The sequence below is a fragment of the Schistocerca gregaria genome, chromosome 1 (assembly GCF_023897955.1).
Source record: "Schistocerca gregaria isolate iqSchGreg1 chromosome 1, iqSchGreg1.2, whole genome shotgun sequence".
Classification (NCBI taxonomy): Eukaryota; Metazoa; Arthropoda; class Insecta; order Orthoptera; family Acrididae; genus Schistocerca; species Schistocerca gregaria.
In genome coordinates, this window is record NC_064920.1 from 857,802,880 (window position 1) to 857,829,242 (window position 26,363).

Below are 26,363 nucleotides of genomic sequence, written 5' to 3' on the forward strand. Positions count from 1 at the left end.
ATGCCCTTGTTCAAAGATGGACCAAAACTGTAGAGATGGGCGGAGATTACATTGAAAAATGACAAAATGATCCTCAATGTTGTGGTTTTCAACCTATGTAATTGCATTTAAATTTCCTGACAATTAAACGTAGAAAAAAAAGGAGGCATTACTTTTTGACTGACCCTCGTATATTCAAATTTCTTAAACGCCCAAATTACTGCTAAACTTTCCAGTTCTGATACGGAATAAGATCTTTCCGCCTCTGATAAAGTTCTGCTGGCAAAGCCGATGACTTTGGGTACAGTTTTTCCTTCTTCTTCTTGTATCTGGAACAAACATGCCCCCAGTCACTGAGACTAGGCGTCTGTGCTTAAACGAAAGTCTTTCGATGTGTCAGGATGACTCAGAATGTTTGATGATATTAATGCATATTGATTTTGGTAAAGTCTGCCTGGCATCTCTCATCCCATAACCAAGGCTTAAAAATGTGTGAGACATCTTATGGGACTTAACTGCTAAGGTCATCAGTCCCTAAGCTTACACACTACTTAACCTAAATTATCCTAAGGACAAACACACACACCCATGCCCAAGGGAGGACTCGAATCTCCGCCGGGATCAGCCGCACAGTCCATGACTGCAGCGCCAGACCGCTCAGCTAATCCCGCGTGGCCTAACCAAGGCTTATTCTTTATCAACAAAAAGGGCATCGCTATTCATAAGCTGCTGTGGTATAAATTTTTGGAAAAAGGATGTTAGTCCTATATATGCTTTCAATTGCTTTCTGTTCCTTGGGGGTGGGCAATTACGTAAGGCATTTAGTTTCTTTGAACTTGGTAATATACCCTGTCCTGATAAGACATGTCCTACAAATTTTACTTGTTCTTCGCCAAAGTTAGATTTTTTTAAGATTTGCTGTTACTCCGTACTTTATAAATCTCTGAAATACCTTTTCTATTATACTGATGTGTTCTGCCAAAGTTGATATGGCTCTTAACATTTCGTCAACATAAATGGTTTCCCTCATTCTTACTGCCTTCCGTCATCGTAAAATTCATCTTTTGCTGACGCTTACAACAGTCACGCTAATGTTTCTTGTCAGTGCTTTTCTTACTTACCAATACAGCGTGCTAACTTCCTTGCTCTCTACTACATTTATAAAGTTCATTTTCATACATACCGGCACCGTATTTAATACTTTACAATGAGATGGATTGCAATATGGCTGCAACTTGAAGTGGAAAAAGCACTGTGGGTAGAATGAGCTTGATTAGGAAAGGCGATTCACACCGGGCATCGTGTCAAGATGTAAATATTCACACTCTCCATCACGTCACGGAACATCAAGTCACTTCAGAACACGTGATCTCAACTCGCATTTCTGTCCTGAACTGTTTTTTCGAGGGAATTGTGATCTTTGCAAGATGTTTTTCAACTGTTTTTACGCACGAAGTGCAACTTGCAGGAGCAGCTTGTATATTAGAGAAGGAAGGCAGTGTAAAACAACAGAAGAAGAATGTGGGTCCAAAAAATGTCATTACGTGGTACGATAGGGGAATTTCGCACACTACAATGAACTCACAGACGAGGAATCTGCATTTTATGAGTGTTTAAGAAACCTGAAGCACCAGTTTTTTCGTGCGTTACATCAAATTGCACCCAGAATTACTAAAAGGAATATAGTTAGTTGCCAGATAAGTGCAAATTGTTGTGCAATAGTCGTGTCTCCCACAATACCTTTCCCTTCAAGATCTATAGGTTTCTCTTAAGTCTTGTATTTCGCTTTTAATAGTTCAAGTGCCTTATTTGCGCTGGGGTTAGTTAGCGTGACCACATAAATGTTGACCACTGATTCTGGCAAATCCAGAGAGCTTTTGCCACAAACATATATTTTAACAAACAGCTATAATACATTGCTTCATGTATACTTAACAAAGAAACATTAGGCTACTGTTGCAGTGCCTGAAAGTTTCAGCCCATTTCTTTCTGAAACATCACAAATACCTGACAATAAACAAACGAATTCCACTGAATAATCAATCTGATTCTACCCACAGTACGTTATTCACTTCAAGTGTCAGCCTTATGGCAGTCCATCTCATTGTAAAATATTAACTGCACACTATGTATGAAAATGAGCTTTATAAAAGTAGTAGAAAACAAGTAATTTAGCACGCTCATGTCATACAACTCAGATGGGTGATTCGTTGCTTCAATTACTGTTTTGTCATATTTTATTATAAAATTATAACTTTTAACAAAAGGAATAACGAGACAATTTATAATAAATAACAGACAGCTGATATCAACCAAGAAAATCACAGTGAAACGAAACATAGGGATGTGCAAATGACCATGTAACAGGTGGAAATAGCTTTAGTGTCATGTGATTAACAGTGAACACAAGACGTTAGCCATCAAAAGTTTCTTCCCAAGATACCTCGATGGTGGCGTGACAGGCCGGCAAGTGTGGATGTTGTCATTTGAAATGCATTTCAGAATGTTTTGATGGGATGGGACGCGACAGACTGTGTGGACTCGTGATGTTGATAAAGAAATGAGCTGAAACCTCCAGGCATGGCAACAGTAGCATAATACTTTTTTTGTGATGTATATGTCAAGAGATGTATTAGAGTTGTTTATTTAAATAAGTGTTTGTGGTAGGCTTATTTACTGCTCTGTGGTTTGTGCGTGAAGCAGCATCGGTGGTCAATATTTATGTGGTTTCATTGGCCAGTTCCATTAGAAAAAGGTACTTTAACAATTAAAAGCCAAATGCAAGACGAAAAAACCTATAAATCTTGAATGGAAAGGTATTTTGGGAGACATGACTATTGCACAAAGCTGCACAACTTAACCTCACACAAATCTACTTTTCAAGGGGTGATGGCCGCTAATAACCCTGTGTTCTATACAGTAATTTTGGGTGCTATTTAATGGTGCTTAGACTCCCTAAAATATGTATAACATACAGATTTCTCTTCTATGAGCTCCTTGTATAATATGTGAGATCTCTTTTCTCCACATACTGACATTATTTTGGACCCACATCCTTTTTGTGTTGTTCTGCAACTCTATCTTCCTTCTCTAATGATAAGCTCTAACTGCAAGCTGCATTTCACATGTAAAAACAGTTGAAAAGCATCTTGTGAAGATCGCTATCAAAATAACAGATTAGGGCGGCCACGTGAGTTGAGATCACGTGACTTGAAGCTCTGTGCTATGTGACAGACGGTGTGAATACACATTGATGAGATGGTGCTGTGATGGCTAGTGTAAACTTGCCTTTATTTAATGTCCATGTGAATAGTGGTTCTTAAAAAATTGCCAGTTTTCTCAACAGTGTAACTCAAAGAGTAGGTTTTGTAAGCCCATATAATGCATACCATCTTTTAAGACATCTGTTGGGAACATTTTAATGAATGAACCATAGCTTTAGCTATCAAACTTCTTTTAAAAATTGTATGTTTTTGTTGCAAGTCAAAAACTCATTCTAATTATTTACATAGATCATAGGTACACAGTAGTCAAAACATAAACAAAATAGATGGTTTATTTTTGTCCTGTAAGTTCTTTACACTATTTGTCCTTGAAGCAGATGATTGAAAATATGGTGGTACAAAAATTTAAAAATTTTGGAAATGACTTCAGGTACTTTCAAAGGTATGTCACAAGACTAGTCTACTTTTTGGTTAAGTGTGTTTTAAGGCAATATACAAAATTTCAGCTCTCTATCTTTAATACACTCTTGGAAATTGAAATAAGAACACCGTGAATTCATTGTCCCAGGAAGGGGAAACTTTATTGACACATTCCTGGGGTCAGATGCATCACGTGATCACACTGACAGAACCACAGGCGCATAGACACAGGCAACAGAGCATGCACAATGTCGGCACTAGTACAGTGCATATCCACCTTTCACAGGAATGCAGGCTGCTATTATCCCATGGAGACGATCGTAGAGATGCTGGATGTAGTCCTGTGGAACGGCTTGCCATGCCATTTCCACCTGGCGCCTCAGTTAGACCAGCGTTCGTGCTGGACGTGCAGACCGCGTGAGACGACGCTTCATCCAGTCCCAAACATGCTCAATGGGGGACAGATCCGGAGACCTTGCTGGCCAGGGTAGTTGACTTACACCTTCTAGAGCACGTTGGGTGGCACGGGATACATGCGGACGTGCATTGTCCTGTTGGAACAGCAAGTTCCCTTGCCGGTCTAGGAATGGGCGAAACGATGGGTTCGATGACGGTTTGAATGTACCTTGCACTATTCAGTGTCCCCTCGACGATCACCAGAGGTGTACGGCCAGTGTAGGAGATCGCTCCCCACACCATGATGCCGGGTGTTGGCCCTGTGTGCCTCGGTCGTATGCAGTCCTGATTGTGGCGCTCACCTGCACGGCGACAAACACGCATACGACCATCATTGGCACCAAGGCACAAGCGACTCTCATCGCTGAAGACGACACGTCTCCATTCGTCGCTCCATTCACGCCTGTCGCGACACCACTGGAGGCGGGCTGGACGATGTTGGGGCGTGAGCGGAAGACGGCCTAACGGTGTGTGGGACCGTAGCCCAGCTTCATGGAGACGGTTGCGAATGGTCCTCGCCGATACCCCAGGAGCAACAGTGTCCCTAATTTGCTGGGAAGTGGCGGTGCGTTTCCCTACGGCACTGTGTAGGATCCTACGGTCTTGGCGTTCATCCGTGCGTCGCTGCGGTCCGGTCCCAGGTCGACGGGCACGTGCACCTTCCGCCGTCCACTGGCGACAACATCGATGTACTGTGGAGACCTCACGCCCCACGTGTTGAGCAATTCGGCAGTACGTCCACCCGGCCTCCCGCATGCCCACTATACGCCTTCGCTCAAAGTTCGTCAACTGCACATACGGTTCACGTCCATGCTGTCGCGGCATGCTAGCAGTGTTAAAGACTGCGATGGAGCTCCGTATGCCACGGCAAACTGGCTGACACTGGCGGTGGAGGTGCACAAATGCTGCGCAGCTAGCGCCATTCGACGGCCAACACCGCGGTTCCTGGTGTGTCCGCTGTGCCGTGCATGTGATCATTGCTTGTACAGCCCTCTTGCAGTGTCCGGAGCAAGTATGGTGGGTCTGACACACCGGTGTCAATGTGTTCTTTTTTCCATTTCCAGGAGTGTAGTTTTTAGCCAAAGTGTACCAGTACATAAAATAATTTAACTTTCAGGAAATTCAAGTTAAAGCTAAAACTTGCTTGGCACTAATGCGTCCCAGGTCCATATTCATCTTGTTTCCTGTGTTGTTCTTCCTACCTTCTCTCTTTCACACTTGTTCTTCTTATTCTTGCATCTTTGGTGGCTTCCAACACTGATTTTTATGCATCAAAGAGTCTCTTTCAGTCAATGGCTATTAGAGCTCTATGCATATTTAATCCACCAGGCCCTCCCATCAATTCCATAACATTAAGCCTTCATACTGCGCCATTGTTGAAACATAGAACGGCATGTAGCACATCTATTTTCGAAGTATTTAATCCTACTAGAACAGTTTTTGGTATCCATTTCCCTATACGATGTTGAAGCTTTCATTTGGATTTTGAGTCTTACCGTGTAAACATTTCTCTAATAATCTTGTGTCACTAAGACCCCTATGTACAGGTTTTATAACTTCCATTATAGCAATCTTGTCACCTGAGGAGAATTTATGAATGAAGGTAGCACATACTGTCGTTTTCTTTCCCTAAAGGTGATTTTTATTTTGTCTTATGGCTGGTCCGTAATATTACTGCAGCCTGTTTCTTCATCTGTAAACCGACCACATACCCTAATGCACTTACCATCAGCTAATTTCTTTTGCTTCAAATTCCTCAATCTTGCACGTAACCTTTTCTGGACATGTCCAACACATTCCATATTTTCAATTTTTGTGTCAGCATAAGGTTTGGATTCACAGACTTTTTGATACGCTTTTGAGTCTTCCATCTCCTTGGTAAGATATATACATCACACCATATTTCTCCACTGCCCTGTGTAATATCTTTACCACACTTTAAGATTCTATAGATCCACTATAACCACTAAAATTAATCAAACCTTTATAATTTTCAGTTCCACTAGTACAACCATGACAGTACTTCATAATACATTTTACATCAGTGCCTTTACCATTGTCCAAGGAGGTGGCTATCAGTACATCGTTTGGGGAACTATGGCCTCTTCGTTGCCAGGATGCATCCAGGGCTGCAGACAGACAGGTATTGCTGTCATTAATGTCTACACTTTCCTGAACAGCAGTTTTCAATCTATCATTTGCTACATCTTCTGAAGTCTGTAGAATAATTTTATTGTACCTGTAATACCTTGTAGGGGGAGGTATGTACATAAGAGTACAAAGACTTAGTGTACTTCTGTATCTTTGGCCTGTACACCTCATAGCATAAGCAAGTTTAATATTTTTGTTATGCACTCTGTGTTTAGTTATGCCACAAGTATAACCACAATCGCTTAAATCACAAAAAATTACATACAGTTCTTAATTTTGATGCACAACCCCTTCTAGCATGTATCTTAACTACCTTCACACCACTATTGCCACATTCATTTCACTGCAAAGCTTTATTTATTGGTTCACATAGAGCAGAAATATCAACATTAACACAACCTCAATCAGTAGTTTGCGTCTCTATATTATCAGCATCAATACTGTCAAGCCCATTGTCCAAATATTTCCGTTCAAGCTTCGAAGCACTTGGAGTAGTTGAAGCTGATTCAAGTGTTGTATCACGTTTTATTTCAGTATTAGCAGAGTTAATCCGTTTGGTGAACGGATTTCCATAAAATTTACATTGTTTAATTTTGAACTTCTTAATTCTTCCAAATTGCTTTCAAGTGGAATAAAAAACTCATGCACACAATTACTTCGCATCAAACAAAATATTCGCTCCAAAACAACAGCAAACAATGACTAAACTCTTTTTATAAACAAAATATAAGCAATTGTAAAGCTTTCGCAGGTTAGCCCACATAAGTGACTAAAAAGTCATAACAACGAAACAAATGAGAGCAAAATTATATTTTTAACAGAGCTAACTGTATGCTATAGAGACATTGAGGTGTATGCACCCACTTATAAATTACTCTAATTTTGGTACTTTTTACATGTGACGAAGCAAGCTGGAATAATTTTAATTTCCTTCTTGTTTTGCCATCTGCTTCCTTAAAATTAGTTTTGTTACTTTCAACTATTTAACATTAGCTTATGTGAAAATAATCTGCATTTACATAACAGAGAACGACTGGCCCTCAGTTTTAAAAATATAACACCAAATTTAATTTTGTGATTACCTTGGTTATGTAATTGATTTTCTAATTAATTCCAACTATTCCTAGTTAGTACCTTTCATTATATGACGAAATCAGTAATTGTTTCTTAACTTAAATTCTATTGTTGTCATATAATCAAATATAAATTCTGTGATAATTGTAAATATTTGGAAGATGACATACTGTTAATCTTAAAGTACCTATTTAGCTCTCTTCGAAAACATGTTAGCAAAACCAGTCAGGAATTAAATCCAAAGTAATTAACAGTTTTGTCAAGAGTATTGTTTGCATTATTTTGTTGGTTAATTTCATGATTTAAACAAATAATTTGGCCTAACTCTTGCAGCAGATGAAACTGCTAAAAAGAACCAATGTTTCGATGTATTCAGTTAATTTAATGAGTTAAGTTTTAATAGTAATTTCTGTAAATTTTACTTTAAACAATGTGTAGTTTCAGTAACTATCATTGTGATGATATGTAAGGGCTCAATTTTTGGTCACTAGACAGTCAGTCCTCAGTTGAATTGCCTGTGCTGGTTTGAACAACAATGCTTCTACTTAACAGTGTAATAAGTTAAACAATTCGGCTGTGTGTTGCAACAATGACAGTATGTGCTCAATATGTGCTTGCTTATTCTTTGAGAAGCGTGAATTTTGTGGTTAGGTTTTACTGATTGTAGATGTTCAGAAAGAAACTATAGTAGGACTTTGTGGAGTTTCGCCTGCAAACTATTAATGTGGTTTATGGAAAGTTTAAACAATATTGCACTGGCCAAACATATGTAACTGTGTATTATAACGGGTTTGTGAACAGTGAAATTAAAGTACTTTAAAACGTAATTGTGCACCTGTTGGCTACATCATTTAAAGTAGTCGTTGTCGGAATTACAAACCCCATATTTCAGCCAGTAACAAGACACCAAGGACAACAAACGAAGAAATAAAAAGCAGGTGGAACCGCTACATGCGGTCCATTTTCCTGGAAGTAACTTTTTCTCATTCAGAAACCTACAGAGAATTTTTATAAGACAAAAATTTAAAAAATCGGTTTGTAGCTTTTCACAAACAAGTCCCCTTAACAAGACATAGCCTATCACAAACCCATAATGCTGTTTCATTACTGTAAATATGTAACTATATTAATTGATATGTGTAACATCAATACATGTAGACCTCATCTGATATCTCAACCTCTTACTTTTGCTACAATATAAGTTTGCTTCACAGAAGTTTCTTTGTGAGTGACCCCTTTCCTCATGAAACTGATTGTGAGGTCCTCTACTTCTTCACTGACACCAATAATTTCCCAAGAATAAATTTACAGTTTCCATTGTTGTCTTTCAGATCAACTAGATCAATATCGCCTACTTTGTATATACACTCCTGGAAACGGAAAAAAGAACACATTGACACCGGTGTGTCAGACCCACCATTCTTGCTCCGGACACTGCGAGAGGGCTGTACAAGCAATGATCACACGCACGGCACAGCGGACACACCAGGAACCGCGGTGTTGGCCGTCGAATGGCGCTAGCTGCGCAGCATTTGTGCACCGCCGCCGTCAGTGTCAGCCAGTTTGCCGTGGCATACGGAGCTCCATCGCAGTCTTTAACACTGATAGCATGCCGCGACAGCATGGACGTGAACCGTATGTGCAGTTGACGGACTTTGAGCGAAGGCGTATAGTGGGCATGCTGGAGGCCGGGTGGACGTACCGCCGAATTGCTCAACACGTGGGGCGTGAGGTCTCCACAGTACATCGATGTTGTCGCCAGTGGTCGGCGGAAGGTGCACGTGCCCGTCGACCTGGGACAGGACCGCAGAGACGCATGGATGCACGCCAAGACCGTAGGATCCTACGCAGTGCCGTAGGGGACCGCACCGCCACTTCCCAGCAAATTAGGGACACTGTTGCTCCTGGAGTATCGGCGAGGACCATTCGCAACCGTCTCCATGAAACTGGGCTACGGTCCCACACACCGTTAGGCCATCTTCCGCTCACGTCCCAACATCGTCCAGCCCGCCTCCAGTGGTGTCGCGACAGGCGTGAATAGAGGGACGAATGGAGACGTGTCGTCTTCAGCGATGAGAGTCGCTTCTGCCTTGGTGCCAATGATGGTCGTATGCGTGTTTGGCGCCGTGCAGGTGAGCGCCACAATCAGGACTGCATACGACCGAGGCACACAGGGCCAACACCCGGCATCATGGTGTGGGGAGCGATCTCCTACACTGGCCGTACACCTCTGGTGATCGTCGAGGGAAACATTGAATAGTGCACGGTACATCCAAACCGTCATCGAACCCATCTTTCTACCATTCCTAGACCGGCAAGGGAACTTGCTGTTCTAACAGGACAATGCACGTCCGCATGTATCCCGTGCCACCCAACGTGCTCTAGAAGGTGTAAGTCAACTACCCTGGCCAGCAAGATCTCCGGATCTGTCCCCCATTGAGCATGTTTGGGACTGGATGAAGCGTCGTCTCACGCGGTCTGCACGTCCAGCACGAACGCTGGTCTAACTGAGGCGCCAGGTGGAAATGGCATGGCAAGCCGTTCCACAGGACTACATCCAGCATCTCTACGATCGTCTCCATGGGATAATAGCAGCCTGCATTGCTGCGAAAGGTGGATATGCACTGTACTAGTGCCGACATTGTGCATGCTCTGTAGCCTGTGTCTATTTGCCTGTGGTTCTGTCAGTGTGATCATGTGATGTATCTGACCCCAGGAATGTGTCAATAAAGTTTCCACTTCCTGGGACAATGAATTCATGGTGTTCTTATTTCAATTTTCCAGGAGTTTATTTCCTTTCGCAGAGACACTCTCAATATTAGGCCTGCCAAAGATGTCCCCCTCCCCCTCCACCTTGCATTTCTTCATCCTCACTGAGAAAAATACGTTCTTGCTTGCCTTTTTCTTCCGAGGGCGCACTATGGTTATTAACCCTTTCCAGCCCAGTGATGCCATATGACATCATCATATTTAACTTTTCCCCAAGGCCGAACTGTTTGTCGAAAGATTCTAACAAGTGTGTAGGGCTTTCTAAAGTTCATTGTTCTTAGATTGGCTACCGAGCATTCGCTATAACAGGGAGCACCAGGCTACAATGCCTTGACAAAAGTATTGTTGCATGGTGTCTACAGTACAGTGCACCCAGCTGGACCTTCAAAATATTATATCAAGGTAAAGAAAGCAAACTAATATAAAAGTTGCACTAATAAATTATTGTTGAAAGTGTAAATTAACTAGTAAACACTTTGAAAATAATGCTAGTTACAGTAATTTTCTGCTTGGAAGTCACAAATATGAGTGATTCCTTTTGGCATCATTGGGCATTTGTTATGTTACCAAATGTAGTACATGCAATAACTTCGACTAAAGTTTACCAAAATGTGTAACTCTAATATTTTCAAGTTTCTTTTGAAGCTTTATTATACTAACCAATATTAATATGTTAAAAATTTTTATTGATATAATTTACCAGTTTTTTGCTGCTTTAGTAAAAAATTCCTGGTGTGTGTACCAGATGACTCGCAATCATGAATCATCATCAGAAGAAGAAATATTGCTACTTCTCGAAGGTAATTTATCTGATTTGGACCTTGATACGTCTGATGTGGAGGAAGAGATTGAAAATGCTCGGCAGCAGGACCCTACTACACTGGATATACACTTTGTTCAGGGAATGGACTTTGATGTGGTTGAAATTCTGGACCCTCAAGCCAATGATGAAGATGATGTTCCCCTAGGTTCAAGATTACTTGCTGAGCTAAACCTTGCACCAAATCATTCAGCTCAGAAATTTCAGTGTGATACACACCAGGATCTTTGGTGGAGAATGAAGAACATTGAAGAAGTGGACACATTATGTAATGCAGTCTTTTCTGACTCTCCAGGAGAGGAACTGACACCTTTGCAGTATTTCAGAAGAATGTGTAGTGATGACATTATCCATAACCTAGTCAAGCAATCTAATCTATACTGCACACAGAAAACAGGTGCATCTTTAGATACAAATGTTCATGAAATAGAAAAGTATATAGGGATAAATATCCTAGCAGGTGTTGTGAAAATGCCTCGTTACAGAATGTATGGGGCAGAGGATACAAGATTTTCTCCAATAGCTGACTCAATGCCTAGAAATAGGTTTGATAAGCTAAGAAATTATTAATATGTGAATGACAACACTAAAATGAAACAAACAGAGGACCCTGATTATGACAAGTTGTTCAAGGTGAGGCCATTTGTAGAAAAAAACAAAGAAGGTTTTTCCTTAAGAATATCATTCAGTGGATGAATTAATCATTCCTTTCAAAGGTCATTCGTGGCTGAAACAGTATGTAAAAAGCAAGCCACACAAGTGGATTATAAAAGTTTTTGCCCGTGCTGGTTCTAGTGGAATTGTGTACGATTTTGAAATATACTGAGGGAAAGGAACTGTACATAATGATACTGGTCTTGGTATAAGTGGTGATACTGTGATAAGGCTTGTGGAAGGTCTGACAAAAGGTAGCATCTTTAATTAGGACTTTTGAAATCTGTCAGGAGGTAAAAGAGATTAACACTCATGTTAAGTAGAAAATGTATGCAATCATTACTAAGGCCTTACACGAGCTTACGGCACCAGATTTCTTTGCATCAATCATGAAATAAAAGAGAGGAGTGTTGTACATTTTTGTCCTCATAGATTGTTGGTCGAAGTACAATGGGACTGTGAACATAGTCGAAATGGAAAAAAAAAATCGGATTACCCAAAAAATCTTATATTTATTGCAAAAAATATTAAAAGACATTTAGTACAAAAAATAAAACGATTTAAGAAATAAAAGATGTCCACAGTAATGTTTTTTACACAGTGTTAAACAATATATTAATTAAAAAATGTCTACACACACTATAGTATGCATTGGTTTTAAAAGGAAAAACTACAAACAAATTACGGTACTGTTCTGTACTTAATAACGTAAAGCGATAAATACTGTAAACTCAAAAATGTTTGTAGCACTGTGTATAAAAAAGAATTTTTTTTACAAAGAGATAAACTACTGTATGTGTAAACTAAGAAATTATTTACTGTATGCATTGTTTTTACACACACAGTAGTTTACCTCTAAGAAATGATTATACTGTATGCATTGTTTTTACAGTAAAAACGAAAACAAATTACTTGGAAAAAACGTCAGTGATACATTTCTGTTTAGCAGATCTTATTCTAGATTTAGCTGCAGTATCCCTCCATTTTTTTATCCACAGAAGTTGAAGTTGGATTCTGCTCGATGTATTGAAGGGCGACGTCAAAAGCGTTTTTTGCATCGTTGTGTGAAATCCGGGTGTGAGGTTCATCTTCGCCGTCCGAGACCTCGTTCACAGTTTCCTGGCTAACAGCGGCAACAATCTGGTCGTCACTGAGCTCTTCAAAAGTGTCTCAGTCTTTGTCACATTCGTTGATCCACTTTTCAACTTCATTGGCAGGGACGTTCAGCTCCAAAGTTTATAAATCTTTAACGATTTCCTGTGCGTCGTTGTTTTGCTCATCTTCGGTATGCTCATTTTTAGTCATAAATTGTGGCCAAAGCTTATGCCACGATTTCCGCAGTGTGTCAGGTTTCAGTTCATCCCATGCTGCAGCGATTGTGTAGATAGCATCTTTGATGTTCAGGAATTTCATTGCCTCAAATACGTTATGATCTCCTTCAGATTTTTCCAAGGTTGAGCTGATATATTTTCTGCGATATCGCCTTTTTAACCATTCGATAACGCCCTGATCCATTTGTCGGATGAGTGAGGTCACATTAGGAGGCAGAAATGGAGCTTTTATGCCTCCTTTCACCAAATATTCCTCAGATGAATGTGATGGTGCGTTATCCAACAGCAGTAGAGCATGAACAGGCACATTTTTTTGCTTCAAGTCTTTTTCGACCGATGGCACAAACTCGCCAGAAAAATAGGATTTAAAAAGGTTGCAGCCCATCCAAGCAGATTTTTGATTGCGGTAATAAACCGTCAAGGAAGATAAGTTTACAATTTTTAATGCCCTTGGCTTCTCAGATTTGCCAATGACGAACAAGGGGAACTTGTGGGTATCATCTGCGTTACTAGAAGGAATGACTGTTATTCTATCTTTTATAAGTTTCGTTCCTACCACGGATTCATTTGAAGCTGCGAGCGGTTTTTGTTGGCAACATTATAAAGTTCAGCCCTGTCTCGTCGATGTTATACACTTGGCAGGGTAACAGTTCATTTTCTTCTACAATTTCTTGAAACTTAACAGAAAACTCCTTAGTAGCTCCGGCATCGGCAGATAGTTTTTCACTGGAAATAGAAACAAATCGGACACCATAACGAGTTTTCCAACGATCAGTCGAGCCTTCACTGGCAGCAAATTTACTTTCGGCTTCCAGTTTTTTGTGCAAAACTATCTCTTTTTCTTTGAGAATTGGCACGGATATTGGAGTTCCTTTCCTTGTTTCTTGACAAGACCACATCCACAATGTATTATCAAGCAGTTCAAGTTTAGGTTTTTTTTAATGTTTTGCGATTCTTCAGAGTGTTTCCACCATCGTTACTGTATAGAATTCAATGTCTTTCCGATTCTTCCTCCAATCCTTAATTGTCATAACACCTACATTCAGTTCCTTTGCAATTTTTTGGAGCGATTCACCTTAGTCCAGTCTTTGTAGCACTGCTAATTTTTCATTTAATGAAAGAGTTACGTGTTTACGTTTGAATCCAGAGATGTTGAAAAACAGACAACTGTACACACTACGAATCTACAGTAATAACTACTGTAGAGAACACGGAATAAAGCAAACAACGACGTTTTTTAATCCCAACAAAGGATAAAACTGCATAATAACGTACAGTATAACAAAGCGATAGACACTGCAGCAATGGCCCGACAGGCGTCCAGTCAGTGACAACTCGGCACAGGCTCGCGAGCCTGAGCATGGTCGGACTAACCGAAGTGACGGACCATCCAAGGTCGGATTAGAGGCGTTCTACTGTATGTTAAATTGTATCCTATTAAGAAAGCAAATGCACCAACCGCGATTCCCTGTCTGTAACAATATTTTCTAGTGGTAGGAAAACCAAAAAGGTTTCTGAACAATAACGGACCTAAGTTTGTTGGAAACGATTGTAAAGAATTTATAGCTTGGGAAGATATTCGTCAAGTATTAATCTCCAACTTTAATCCGTCTTCTATCCTGTGTGAAAGGGCTGTGAAAGAAATTGGGAAATTCTGCAGCACCTACTGCAATGAAAAACATCCTTCATGGGCAATTGGTCTATAGTTTGCTATGTCCGTTTTCTCTCCCTTCTTGTAGTGAGGTACAATTTTAGCAAGTTTTAGCTGGTTTGGAAATGTTCCCTCCAGAAATGAGGTATTTATGATATATGACAGGGCTCCAGTGATGTAATTTTAACACTTGAGAAGTAAGAAGCAGGGTACCATATCATGCCCTCCAAAATAAATCTTTAACTCTTTTTTTAATAATATCTTTAATTTCAGTTGGTGTTGTAGGAGATAGGAAAAAGGAGTTCAGAGGCATATTGTTTTTGAGAAGAAAGTGTACAGTGTTTGGAGAGTTAGTCAGGAGGTTTTTGGGAGGAGAGTGTACAGTATTTGAAGAGTTGGTTAGGAGATTTCTGGAAATTTCTGAAAAATAGCTGTTGAATTTATTAGCAATTTTATGTATATTTTTAGTCTTTTGTCCTTCTATATTTAGTGTGATTTTATCCTGTATCCTTAAATTTCTACCAGTCTGTTCATTTACTATACCCCAGACGGTCTTACATTTGTTGGAAAAGCACCTAATTGTTTCATCATTATGAGCTTTTTTAGCCCATTTGATAACTCTCCTGTATGTGGTTTTGTAATTTTTATAGTACTCCTTGAATTCTTTGGATTTTCTGCTGTCCAGTTTGCTAAATCTATACAGCAGTATCATCTTTTCTGATGAAGTTTTAATGCCTTTTGTGACCCAAGCATTCTTTTTTTGTTAATAATAATCTTTTTCTCTGGGAAAGGCAATTACAGTAGTATTCAAAAATTTGCAGAAAATTGTTATATTTTTCATTTGTAGTCGAAGAAGCAAATACAGTTTACCAGTCTTCTTTATTTAAGCTAAGTACAAAGTTATTTATGTTACTGTTCCTGTAACTTCTACACTGAATAACTTTTTCCTGTTGGGAGTACATTGAGTGGTGCACTAAAATGTATTGTTAGTGCACTGTGATCTGCAAAAACAACATCTATACTTCTTACAGTGGAATCAGTGTTAGTAGCAACGTGATCAGGACAGCCATTTAATCTCGTTGGACATGTAACATTCATATTTAAGTTGAATGACACCATTAAATTTACTAATTGCGACTTTTAAGAAGATTCTTCAAGGAAATCAATGTTGAGATTATCACATATTTTTCGAGTTTCTGTGTTATGCTTTTTCTAGCAGTGGTGAAAAGTTTCTGAGGAAGACAGAAAAGTTACCACTAGGTGATATGTATACACACATTTATACATATTTAGGTCGGCACATACTACCCCAGCTATTTCAATGCTTTTGTTTGAGGAATACACTTCACAGGGATGGAAAGGTTCACAGGTAATGCTATTTCTTATGTAGATCCAAGTTCCACCACCTTTGTAATTCTTCCTAGAACAGTGTTGAACTAATCTAAAGTTTTGAACATACTGATGGGGTAAATCTGACTCTTTTAGCCACTGTTCACTAATACACAGTAAGTGCATGGCTGACAAAACATTAGTATCACTCGTAAGAATTTCAAGTTCACTTAATTTATTTCTCAATCCTTGTACATTGTGACAGTATATGTTAAGGTTGTCTCATTCTTCTATTTGAACAATATTTATGTCTGTTGTATCCTCTTGCAAAAGAGGTGACTTGACCATAAAAAATCTTCCTCATTAGCTGACACTTTTTTCTATTTTTCTTGACGATCTTCTCGCAGATATTGTGATCTTGCTGCTTGAAGCTGCACTCCCACAAGAAACGTGACTCTCCAATGATGAATATGATGTGGTGGGAGTATGTTGTGATATCATAAACTTTTCTTGTTGAGCTGTTGTTTGAGTAACGGCATACAAATTTTGAGTGTCTAATAATTCACCGCCAGTTTCTTGTGTTTTTGTAGGTGAAGTTTTCCTATCTACTTCTTCATTAATTGCAAGAGAATTTTTTGATGCAGCTGTTTCTTTTCCTTCCAATAGTCCAGTTTCAATACGTACATGTGCTTTCAGTGAGATTGGTGGCGCGGGGCTTTCATATCATTTGGACGTTTCTGTTAATAATGCAGCAAGTACATTTTCCTAGGCGGTTTCTGTGCCTTCCATGGCGAGTAAAGTAGCTTATTTCTTCGGAGTCAATGTCTAAGAACTTGGCATGTTTGAATGCTTTACAGATTTTTTGAAACTTTGTTTGTCAAACTTATATCAGTATTTACACATGATCGTTTTACTAAGTCATGTCTGTATGGAATGCTAGCGGTGATCGTCTTAATTTGCAAAATTCTTTCCAACGTTTCGTGTAATGCTCTCACTGCATTTTTTGACTCATTATTACATAAAACATTAGCTCCAGCAATAACTACACAGACGTCATTTGGGTGTGGGTTGCAGTCTTTAACTATTTCCTGGAGGGGAGCCCCGGGTTTTACAGTTCCTGTAACTAAAAATTCCGATTGCTTATTCATAAGAAAAGTGGCCAAATCTCGCCCATTGCTATCAGAGAAAAAACAAATTTTTGGTTTTGTTGCCTCTTCTCTCAGTGACTTGTTTTGTCTTTCTGGTCCTAAATCGAATTTTAAGCGATTTACTACACTTGTAACGCCTTTAGAGTTGCTCTACATACTATTTGTTTGCTTCCGATTTCAGACTTTCGGTGGTATGTCTATACCAGTTCAAATACCTGACTTCTTTGCGATTCCAGTCTTCTTTTGTGCATGTTTCTCGTGCGCAAGGAGTTGAAATGTATTTCTCGTATTTGTAGCATATATTGAAGCACTTTGTCTAGCGCAAACCGTTTCCGTACAGATATTGTAAATAGCATGTTGTTCCTTTTTCATACACGAAGAATTTATATCGACACTGAGTGTATTCATTAATGATTCAATAGCTTTAATATAGTTTTTTGCCATTAAGAGTTCTTTTTTAAGCGTATCTGAGACGAATTCTTCAGTACCGGCTTGTACTTCTTGATTTCACTATCTCGTTCATTGCACTGAACAAAGTCACATTCACAATGCGGGTTTATCACTTGTATGTTCTTAATGCACGATTTATGGATCCATAAATGTGTGGAAGAGCACAAACGAATACCAATGTAAACACTATTTTGACGACTTAAATTGTATATAACTGGCTTTTCTATAGAACACTTTGCGTACCCGACGCCATCTTGAAGTTGTTAGAGGATCGAGCCCGTTAAGTATTTAAGTCACATTCACGCTCCGCTCTTGTCATCAGCGATCTCTATTGTAAGGCCGACAGCAGCCGCCGTGGTCTCTGAAGGAGTGGGCCCGCTAAGTATTTGGAAGATGGTGTCCTCGGTTGTTAAGAGGATCGTGCCCGATACATATTTAAGTCGTCTTCACGCTCCGCTCTAGTCAGCGGTGGCTTCGATTATAATGCCTAGCCAGCCAGTCTCTTCCACCATCAGCATATAGTTAGGTCTTATTTTTGCCTAAGCTATTCTTTGAAAATACAGTAATCTCTCATCCAGTTGGTCTAGATGCAAATCTGGGTGCAGATTAATAAACTGCAAATAATGTTAGATTAATAGAAAATGGGATTTTGTGATAACACGATACATAATTTTACCTTTATGAGATGTGATGTTAGGGGAGGCTTTATATCAGTTTTTGGAAGGGGTGGGTAGTTTAAGTACATGCATGGCTAACACGGAACACACCAAACGTTCCAAACAACTCTCGCAAACAAGTGTGGCTGATTCTTCACCATTTGCCGTTCCGTAGGGTTTGCCAAGATTATTATTTTTTTCTGGGATCTTCTAAGGTGAAGTTGAGAATGTCCGTTCTGTAGGAGACGTTTAGCACCATACCTCCTCTGGCTTCTCACTCAAGTACCAGCGAAGTAGGAATTGCAAGGAAGGGGGGGGGGGTTTCCTGTCTTTGGGGATATCTTCTTCAATCTTAGCATCCGTTTCTACTTTTCCCTTTCTTACTTCTCATCTGAGAACTGGTTTATCTTTCCCGCTTTCCATATTCATATACTTCTATCCCTGAAGTCCTCCTTATTTTCTGTGGTTTCCAATAACCTACAACTTGTTTTATACAGGGTGGTCCATTGATTGTGACCTGGCCAAATATCTCACGGAATCGTCAAAGGAAAAAACTACAAACAACAAACCTTGTCTAGCTTTAAGGGGGAAACCAGATGGTGCTATGGTTGGCTCGCTACAAGACACTGCCATAGGTCAAAAGGATATCAACTGCGTTTTTTTAAAAAAATAGGAATCCCCATTTTTTATTACACATTCGTGTAGTGTGTAAAGATATATGAATGTTTTAGTTGGACCACTTTTTTCGCTTTGTGATAGACGGCCCTGTAATAGTCACAAACATATGGCTCACAATTTTAGATGAACAGTTGGTAACCGGTAGGTTTTTAAATTAAAATACAAAACATAGGTTCGTTTGAACATTTTATTTCGGTTGTTCCAATGTGATACATGTACCTTTGTGAAATTATCATTTCTGAAAACTCATGCTGTTACAGCGTGATTACCTGTAAATATCACATTAATGCAACAAATGCTCAAACTGATGTCCGTCAACCTCAATGCATTTGGCAATACGTGTAATGACATAACTCACAACAGTGAGTAGTTCACCTTCCGTAATGTTCGCACATGCATTGACAATGCGCTGAGACATGTTGTCAGGCGTTGTCGGTGGATCACGATAGCAAATATCCTTCAACTTTCCCCACAGAAAGAAATCTGGGGACGTCAGATCCGGTGAACGTGCGGGCCAGGGTATGGTGCTTCGACGACCAGTCCACCTGTAATGAAATATGCTACTCGATACCGCTTCAACTGCATGCGAGCTATGTGCCAGACATCCATCATGTTGGAAGTACGTCGCCATTCTGTCATGCAGTGAAACATCTTGTAGTAACATCGGTAGAACATTACGTAGAAAATCAGCATGCATTGCACCATTTAGATTGACATCGATAAAATGGGGGCCAATTATCCTTCCTCCCACAATGCTGCACCATACATTAACCCGCAAAGGTCGCTGATGTTCCACTTGTTGCAGCCATCATGGATTTTCCGTAGCCCGATAGTGCATATTATGCTGGTTTATGTTACCGCTGCTGGTGAATGACGCTTCATCACTAAATAGAATGCGTCCAAAAATCTGTCATCGTCCTGTAATTTCTCTTGTGCCCAGTGGCAGAACTGTACACGACGTTCAAAGTAGTCGGCATGCAATTCCTGGTGCATAGAAATATGGTACGGGTGCAATCGATGTTGATGTAGCATTCTCAACACCGACATTTCTGAGATTCCCGATTCTAGCACAATTTGTCTGCTACTGATGTGCGGATTAGTCGAGACAGCAGCTAAAACACCTACTTCGGCATCATTGTTTGTTGCAGGTCGTCGTTGACATTTCACATGTGGCTGAACACTTCCTGTTTCCTTAAATAACGTGACTATCTGGCAAACAGTCCGGACACTTGGATGATATCGTCCAGGATACTGAGCAGCATACATTACATATGCCCATTGGGCATTTTGATCACAATAGCCATACATCAACACGATATTAACCATTTCCGCAATTGATAAACAGTACATTTTATCACGGGTAATGTATCACTAAACAAATACCGTCCGCACTGGTAGAATGTTACGTGATACCACGTACTTATACGTTTGTGACTATTACAGCATCATCTATCAGAAAGTGAAAATGTGGTCCAACTAAAACATTTATATTTCTTTATGTACTACACGAATATGAAATAAGAAATGGGGGTCCCTATTTAAAAAGGCGCAGTTGATATGCATTTAACCTATGGGAGCGCCATTTAGTGGGCCAACCATAGTGACATCTGGTTTCCCCCTTCAAGCTAGATGGGTTTCGTTCTTTGTAGTTTTTTCGTTTGATTCTTATTTAGTGAGATATTTGGCCCAGTCACGATAAATGGACCACCCTGTATATGTAGGCTGAAGAATCAGGCTGCACACACATACTTACACATACACACAAAAAATTCTATTACACAAACAACTTTATACAGGGTGGTCCATTGATTGTGACCTGGCCAAATATCTCAGTAAATAAGCGTCAAAGGAAAAAATTACAAAGAACAAAACTTGTCTATCTTTAAGGGGGACAACAGTCAAGTGTTGTAGGAGAAAGGATTCACATATAATGAACTATAACGATTCAGTATCATATATGTATAAGAACTGTAACCATTTCCGAGTAGGCATAAGACGGAGGCATGGGGGGGGGGGGGGGGGGGGGAATAAAAAAAGAAGACCCTCCTAAGTCAGAGAGAAATCAGTGGGGGTAATTATTAAGGAATGTCAGTCTAACAAATGTTCTGAGGATTTGTAGGCTAGTGGGAGACTTATAACCCAAGTAAACATATTATATATTAAATGGTGTATAGAGACATAGTATATACAAAGTATGTATAAGTTGAAAAGAAAGGGAGCACTATGATGGAGACTAAATGAAGTATCAAGAAGTGGTGTTGAGGTGTAAAATAGAGTTGTAACTTTCCCAGAAAACATTCCATTATAGTGTGCATAAAGATGTATAGTAGGGAAATGAACCATGAGGCCTACTCGTAAAGGATAGGGGAATGCACCCAGCATTTACTGAATATAAAAGGCAGATCTAAGAAAGGCTGACCTGTACTGTTCGGACAGGGGCACTAAGAAGGAGATTGACCTGTACCATAGGCATCAAGTGGGGCGTACCTACTGAAACTGAAGCAGGGAGTGCACTCATAGGGTCAACCCATATGTTAGGTATAGGTACTGATCCAAAAGGGGAAATGGACAGTATTGTGACACAAGTTGCACATTTTATAGGGATTATTCTGGTAAGTTTGAATTCTATATACCACTAGAATTATGTTTTATGAGTATCGGAAAGATCACTTTCATTTGCCCAAAGTTCCTCCAGAATACAAACTACTATGAATAATGATACTAGTCGGTGCTGAGGAAAAATAGTACAAAAACTTAAGACTACAGGATGTAATATTTAAATGTCCATGACACCTGGAATTTGTGATTGGAAGTGAAGTGAAGTGAAAGTCCTCACCATTTATAAGTAAGAGTAATGTGGAATGAAACTATAAATAGAAGCTTATGTTCTAAAAACAAAGTAGAGTAAAGAATTAGTGGAAAGAGAACAATCTTAAGCCTGCTCCATAGAGTACAAGGATTTATGCAGGGTGGGGGGGACTAGAACATGTATATAAATTTATACAATAAATGATTACTTTTGAAATGTGGATACTAGGTACGATATCAATGTACATAATGGTTATGTATAAAATACCGCGTGTTCGATCTGAGGAGGAGGATACGTAGTATTTCGAGAACTTACATGTAAATTCCGGAACCACTCTATCTTCTGCTGCCTTGAACACATGATATTTTAAAGGTAAGTGTGAGAGAGAGCCTATTTACTGCAAGTGCAAGTCTCGGTCAGGTTATAAGAGGATGTAGGTTCACTTTGTTAAGACTTCACAAAGGAAGACACCGTGGTAATAGTGGGTGGAGTGGGCAACCGCATAGATAGAACCAAAATTATTCAATTGAGAGTGACCTGGTGAAGATAGCTTCAGCAACTAGATATAATGTTGTTGGGACTGTCTCTGTTGAGTTTCCATGACCGGCCTCTTTTAAACTCTTCTGTTAGGAGAGTTAATTTAGAGGTGGAGTGGCTGCATGGATCGGGTATGGGGTCTCATATCGGTGCAGTTCCTGTTGGGTCTATCAGCAGGTGGGACTATACTAGGCATGGCCTTCACCTCAACAGGAAAGGGAAGGGAAGGGTAAGCTGTCTGGGCTAATAGCAAATAACTTAGGGAGGGGGGGCACTGTCACAAGCGGTAAAATACCAGTAGTTACAAGTGACTGATCAGCAATATTTTTAGGGTAGGAAGGGCAGAAACGAAAGTTGTTGAGAGACAAGCCGAAAATGACATTCACCTTGATAAAACAGGCAGCCAGAAAGCAAATTTTAATCTACACAATTCACGCAGACAGCCTCCGATTGAAACTAAAGATACTCAAAAATTGGCAGGAATATTAGGTTCATCCAGTCGTAATTCAGCCAGTGCACAAAATCAACTATCACAATATCGGGGAACTAAGGGGTAAGCTTAATGAGTTGCTTATTTGTGTTGAAGAATTAAGAGTTGAGCAAACCAGTTGATACAGTCTGAACATCATATGACCACTGGTATAGATATGTTAAATGTTACAGGATTCAAGTTAGCTTCTTATTTCTGCACAGGAAATATGGAGAGAGGAGGAGTTGCCATATTTGTCAGAAACTGTTATGATTTCAAGAATACTGATATTAATAAATTTTGCTCAGAGCAGCACTTAGAAGCTTGTGTAACATAAGTAGTATTTCATAATAAGTCCTTTATAATAGTAGGAATACACAGATTTTAACCTCTTCATAAAAGATCTGGAACCTCTGCTGTCCCACCTCGTAGAAGAGAGAGAGAGAGAGAGAGAGAGAGAGAGAGAGAGAGAGAGAGAGAGAGAGAGAGAGAGAGAGAGAGAGAGAGAGAGGGGGGGGGGGGGGGGGGACATAGTGGTTGCTGGAGATTTTAATGTGGATTTATTGAAAAGCCCCGTCAGTGAACAATTATTGCAGTCAGTAACACTATCATTCAATTTAGTTCCTACTGTGAACTTTGCTCCTAGGATATGTAAATGCTCTGAGACTGCTACTGATAATATCTTTGTAGACAAATCTAGGGAAAAAAGTCAGATCACAAAATCAATAGTAAATGGGCTATCTGCTCATGACATGCAACATCTTGTGATAAATGTTGAAACTTGTCAGGATAAAAAAATCTACTAAATCTGAGTACGGGAGGGTAATAAATATGTAAAAAATTGAGAAATTCAGGAAACTGCTCAAAGACATGGACTGGATAGTTGTTTACAATACATCTGACTCAAATTGAAAATACAAAGCATTCATTAATAAAGTTGCCTCCACTTTTGAGAATTGTTTTTCCCTTAAGGTAATTCAACTCACACACGAGCCAAAAAATAAACTGTGGATTACACAAGGAATAAAGATATCACGTGGGACAAAAAGAAGACACTCTACTATCTAGGAACAGCTCTGAGGTTAGAATTGTAATGCATTACAAAGAATACTGCAAAATGTTGAAGCAAGTAATCCAGAAATCGAAGCAGCTTTATTATGAGAAAAAGATAATCCCATCAGGTAACAAAATAAAAACTGTATGGGATATTATGAAGAGAGAGACAGGTGGGGCCAAAAAGGAAGAGGAACAGATGACTCTAAAAAATAAATGAAACTTTGGTAACAAGTACAGTTAGAGTTGCAAACCTCTTACACAACTACTACATTTCTGTTACTGACAGCTTGGGGTTATCAGGTTCGGTGAATAACACATCAACAAAGTTAATCAAAGAGTGCTCATGAGAGTTAAGTTCTATCTTACATTATTTGTGTAATCAATCTCTTATCAGTGGAGCATTTCCAGACTGGCTAAAATATGCTGAAGGTAAGCCTCTTTACAAGACGAGGGATAGAGAGATACCACAAAGTTTTTAGGGTGAAAAAGCGTGTGATAAGAATCATTTGTGGTGTAAATTCGAGAACAACCAATTTCACTTTTGCTGGCATTCTCAAAAATCTTTGAAAAGGATGTGTTCAAGTGTCTCCTTAAGCATATGACTGCAAATAATATATTATCCAAGTCACAGTTTGGATTTCTGAAGGGCTCTGATATAGAGAAAGCTATTTGCACTTACCGTGAGAATGTACTTAATTCATTAGATAATAAATTACAGGTTACTGGCATTTTCTGTGACCCGTCAAAAGCCTCTGACTGTGTGAACCACAGCATTCTCCTAAGTAAATTAGAGTATTATGGTGTCACCGGCAATGTCTTATCTATCTAACATGAAACAAAGGGTGTCGTTGCAAAATACCTGTGTAGTAAGCAGTCAGTCTTCATCTCACTGGGAATTACTTACATGTGGTGTTCCTCAAGGTTCCATTTTGGGTCCATTGCCTTTCCTAGTGTATATTAATGACCTCTGATCTGCTACATTGCCAGATGTTAAAGTTTGTTTTGTTTGCAGATGATACAAACACTGCAATAAGTAGTAAGTCAAACACAGATTTAGAAATAGCTGCTAATTAAATTTTCACTGACATTAATAAGTGGTTTAAAGCTATTTCTTTGTCATTAAACTTTGAGAAGACCCACTATATGCAGTTCAGAACATGTAAGAGATTTCCTTCCAGCATGAGAAGAACGTATAAAGACATGAAGATCGAAGAGGTTGACAGTGTTAAATTTCTGGGATTACAATTTGATGATAAATTCAGTTGGGAAGGGCATACCACAGAATTGCTTAAGCGCCTAACCAAGTCTGTATTTGCCGTGAGAATGATGTCAGATGTAGGAGACAGATATATATATAATAAAGTGCATACTTTGCTTACTTTCATTCTGTTATGTCATATGGGATCATATTCTGGGGCAACTCATCAAACCGAGCACAAGTTTTTAGGGTGAAAAAGCGTGTGATAAGAATCATTTGAGGTGTAAATTCGAGAACATCTTGTAGAAACCTGTTCAAGGAACATTGTATTCTAACCACTGCTTCTCAGTATATTTATTCCTTAATGACTTTTGTTGCAAGTAATACGTCTCTATTTCCAAACAATAGCTCAGTACACAGTATCAATACTAGGAATAAGAATAATCTACATAAAGGGCTACAATCACTTACCTTGGTCCAAAAAGGGGTTCAATATTCAGAAACACAAAATAAATTGCCGGCAACTATTAAAAACTTGGTTTCAAATAAATCACAGTTTAAACAGAGTTTGAAAGACCTTTTGATAGACAACTGCCTCTACTCCATAGATGAATATCTTAACACAGACTGTTAAGTCAGCTTAAGTCAAAATATCTATTAGATTTCAGTTGTGACAACACTTGGTCACAACAGTCAAGATTAGGTATTTTGCGTATGATAAATTTATTAATAGTGCATAACAGTGTGTCATTCTGACAGTGTGTTAATTCTGTAAATATTAGCCGTCCTATTTTACTGTATTGTATTAACTTATTTTCGACTATCTCCTGACAAATGATCAGGGAAGTAAGTATTATATTCAAATGTTTTTATGACATACTTTCTGAAATGTCCCACAACAACAAGAATCATGTCATTTTTTGGTCTATGGAACGCAAACTGAATCTTATCTAATCAACACGCATGTGTGTGTGTGCAGGGTTGACGTTTATCATGGGAAGACAGGAGTTGCATCAGACAAGCAGCACCGACAAGTATTGCCGTAAGTGCCACAGATGCTGTAGGAGAGGACACGGAGTAATCAAATGCTACTCTTTGCTGTATTAGTGAATGTGATTGTTGTAAATAAATAAATAAAAAAAATTGTCTATAGACTTTTGACTTACTTCATAGCTTAGCTCTGAATTAAGCGAGATGCAGGGGACGTCTATAAATTATTTGGTTGTAAGAACCAGGCAAATGTGATTATGTTTAATTATAGGAGGGTCACTCCAAAAGAAATGCACACTATTTTTGTAAAAATACAATTTTCATTCTGTATGTGTGAAACTTTTACAGTGTGTAGATACATACTTCCCGCTTGTTTTCAAACTTAGTTCAACCTGTTCCCGTGAGTGGCGCCGTCACAACATGTCTTCAAGATGGTTGCTAAACTTGACGTTCGTCAGAAGCAACGTGCTGTCATAGAATTCCTGTGCTGTGAAAACGAGACAGTGGTAAACAT

General features: G+C 39.3%; 1 protein-coding gene across 1 annotated transcript; it reads left to right on the forward strand.

The window, feature by feature from the left end:
• The first annotated feature begins 1,409 nt into the window (after nucleotides 1-1,409).
• LOC126318053 (uncharacterized) lies at nucleotides 1,410-26,009 on the forward strand. The gene is made up of 4 exons (XM_049993206.1): nucleotides 1,410-3,444; nucleotides 3,581-3,645; nucleotides 6,077-6,222; nucleotides 25,839-26,009. Exons 2-4 carry the CDS (start codon nucleotides 3,581-3,583, stop codon nucleotides 25,964-25,966), a joined length of 339 nt encoding a protein of 112 aa, XP_049849163.1. The 5' UTR covers nucleotides 1,410-3,444; the 3' UTR covers nucleotides 25,967-26,009.
• Nucleotides 26,010-26,363: the final 354 nt, after the last annotated feature.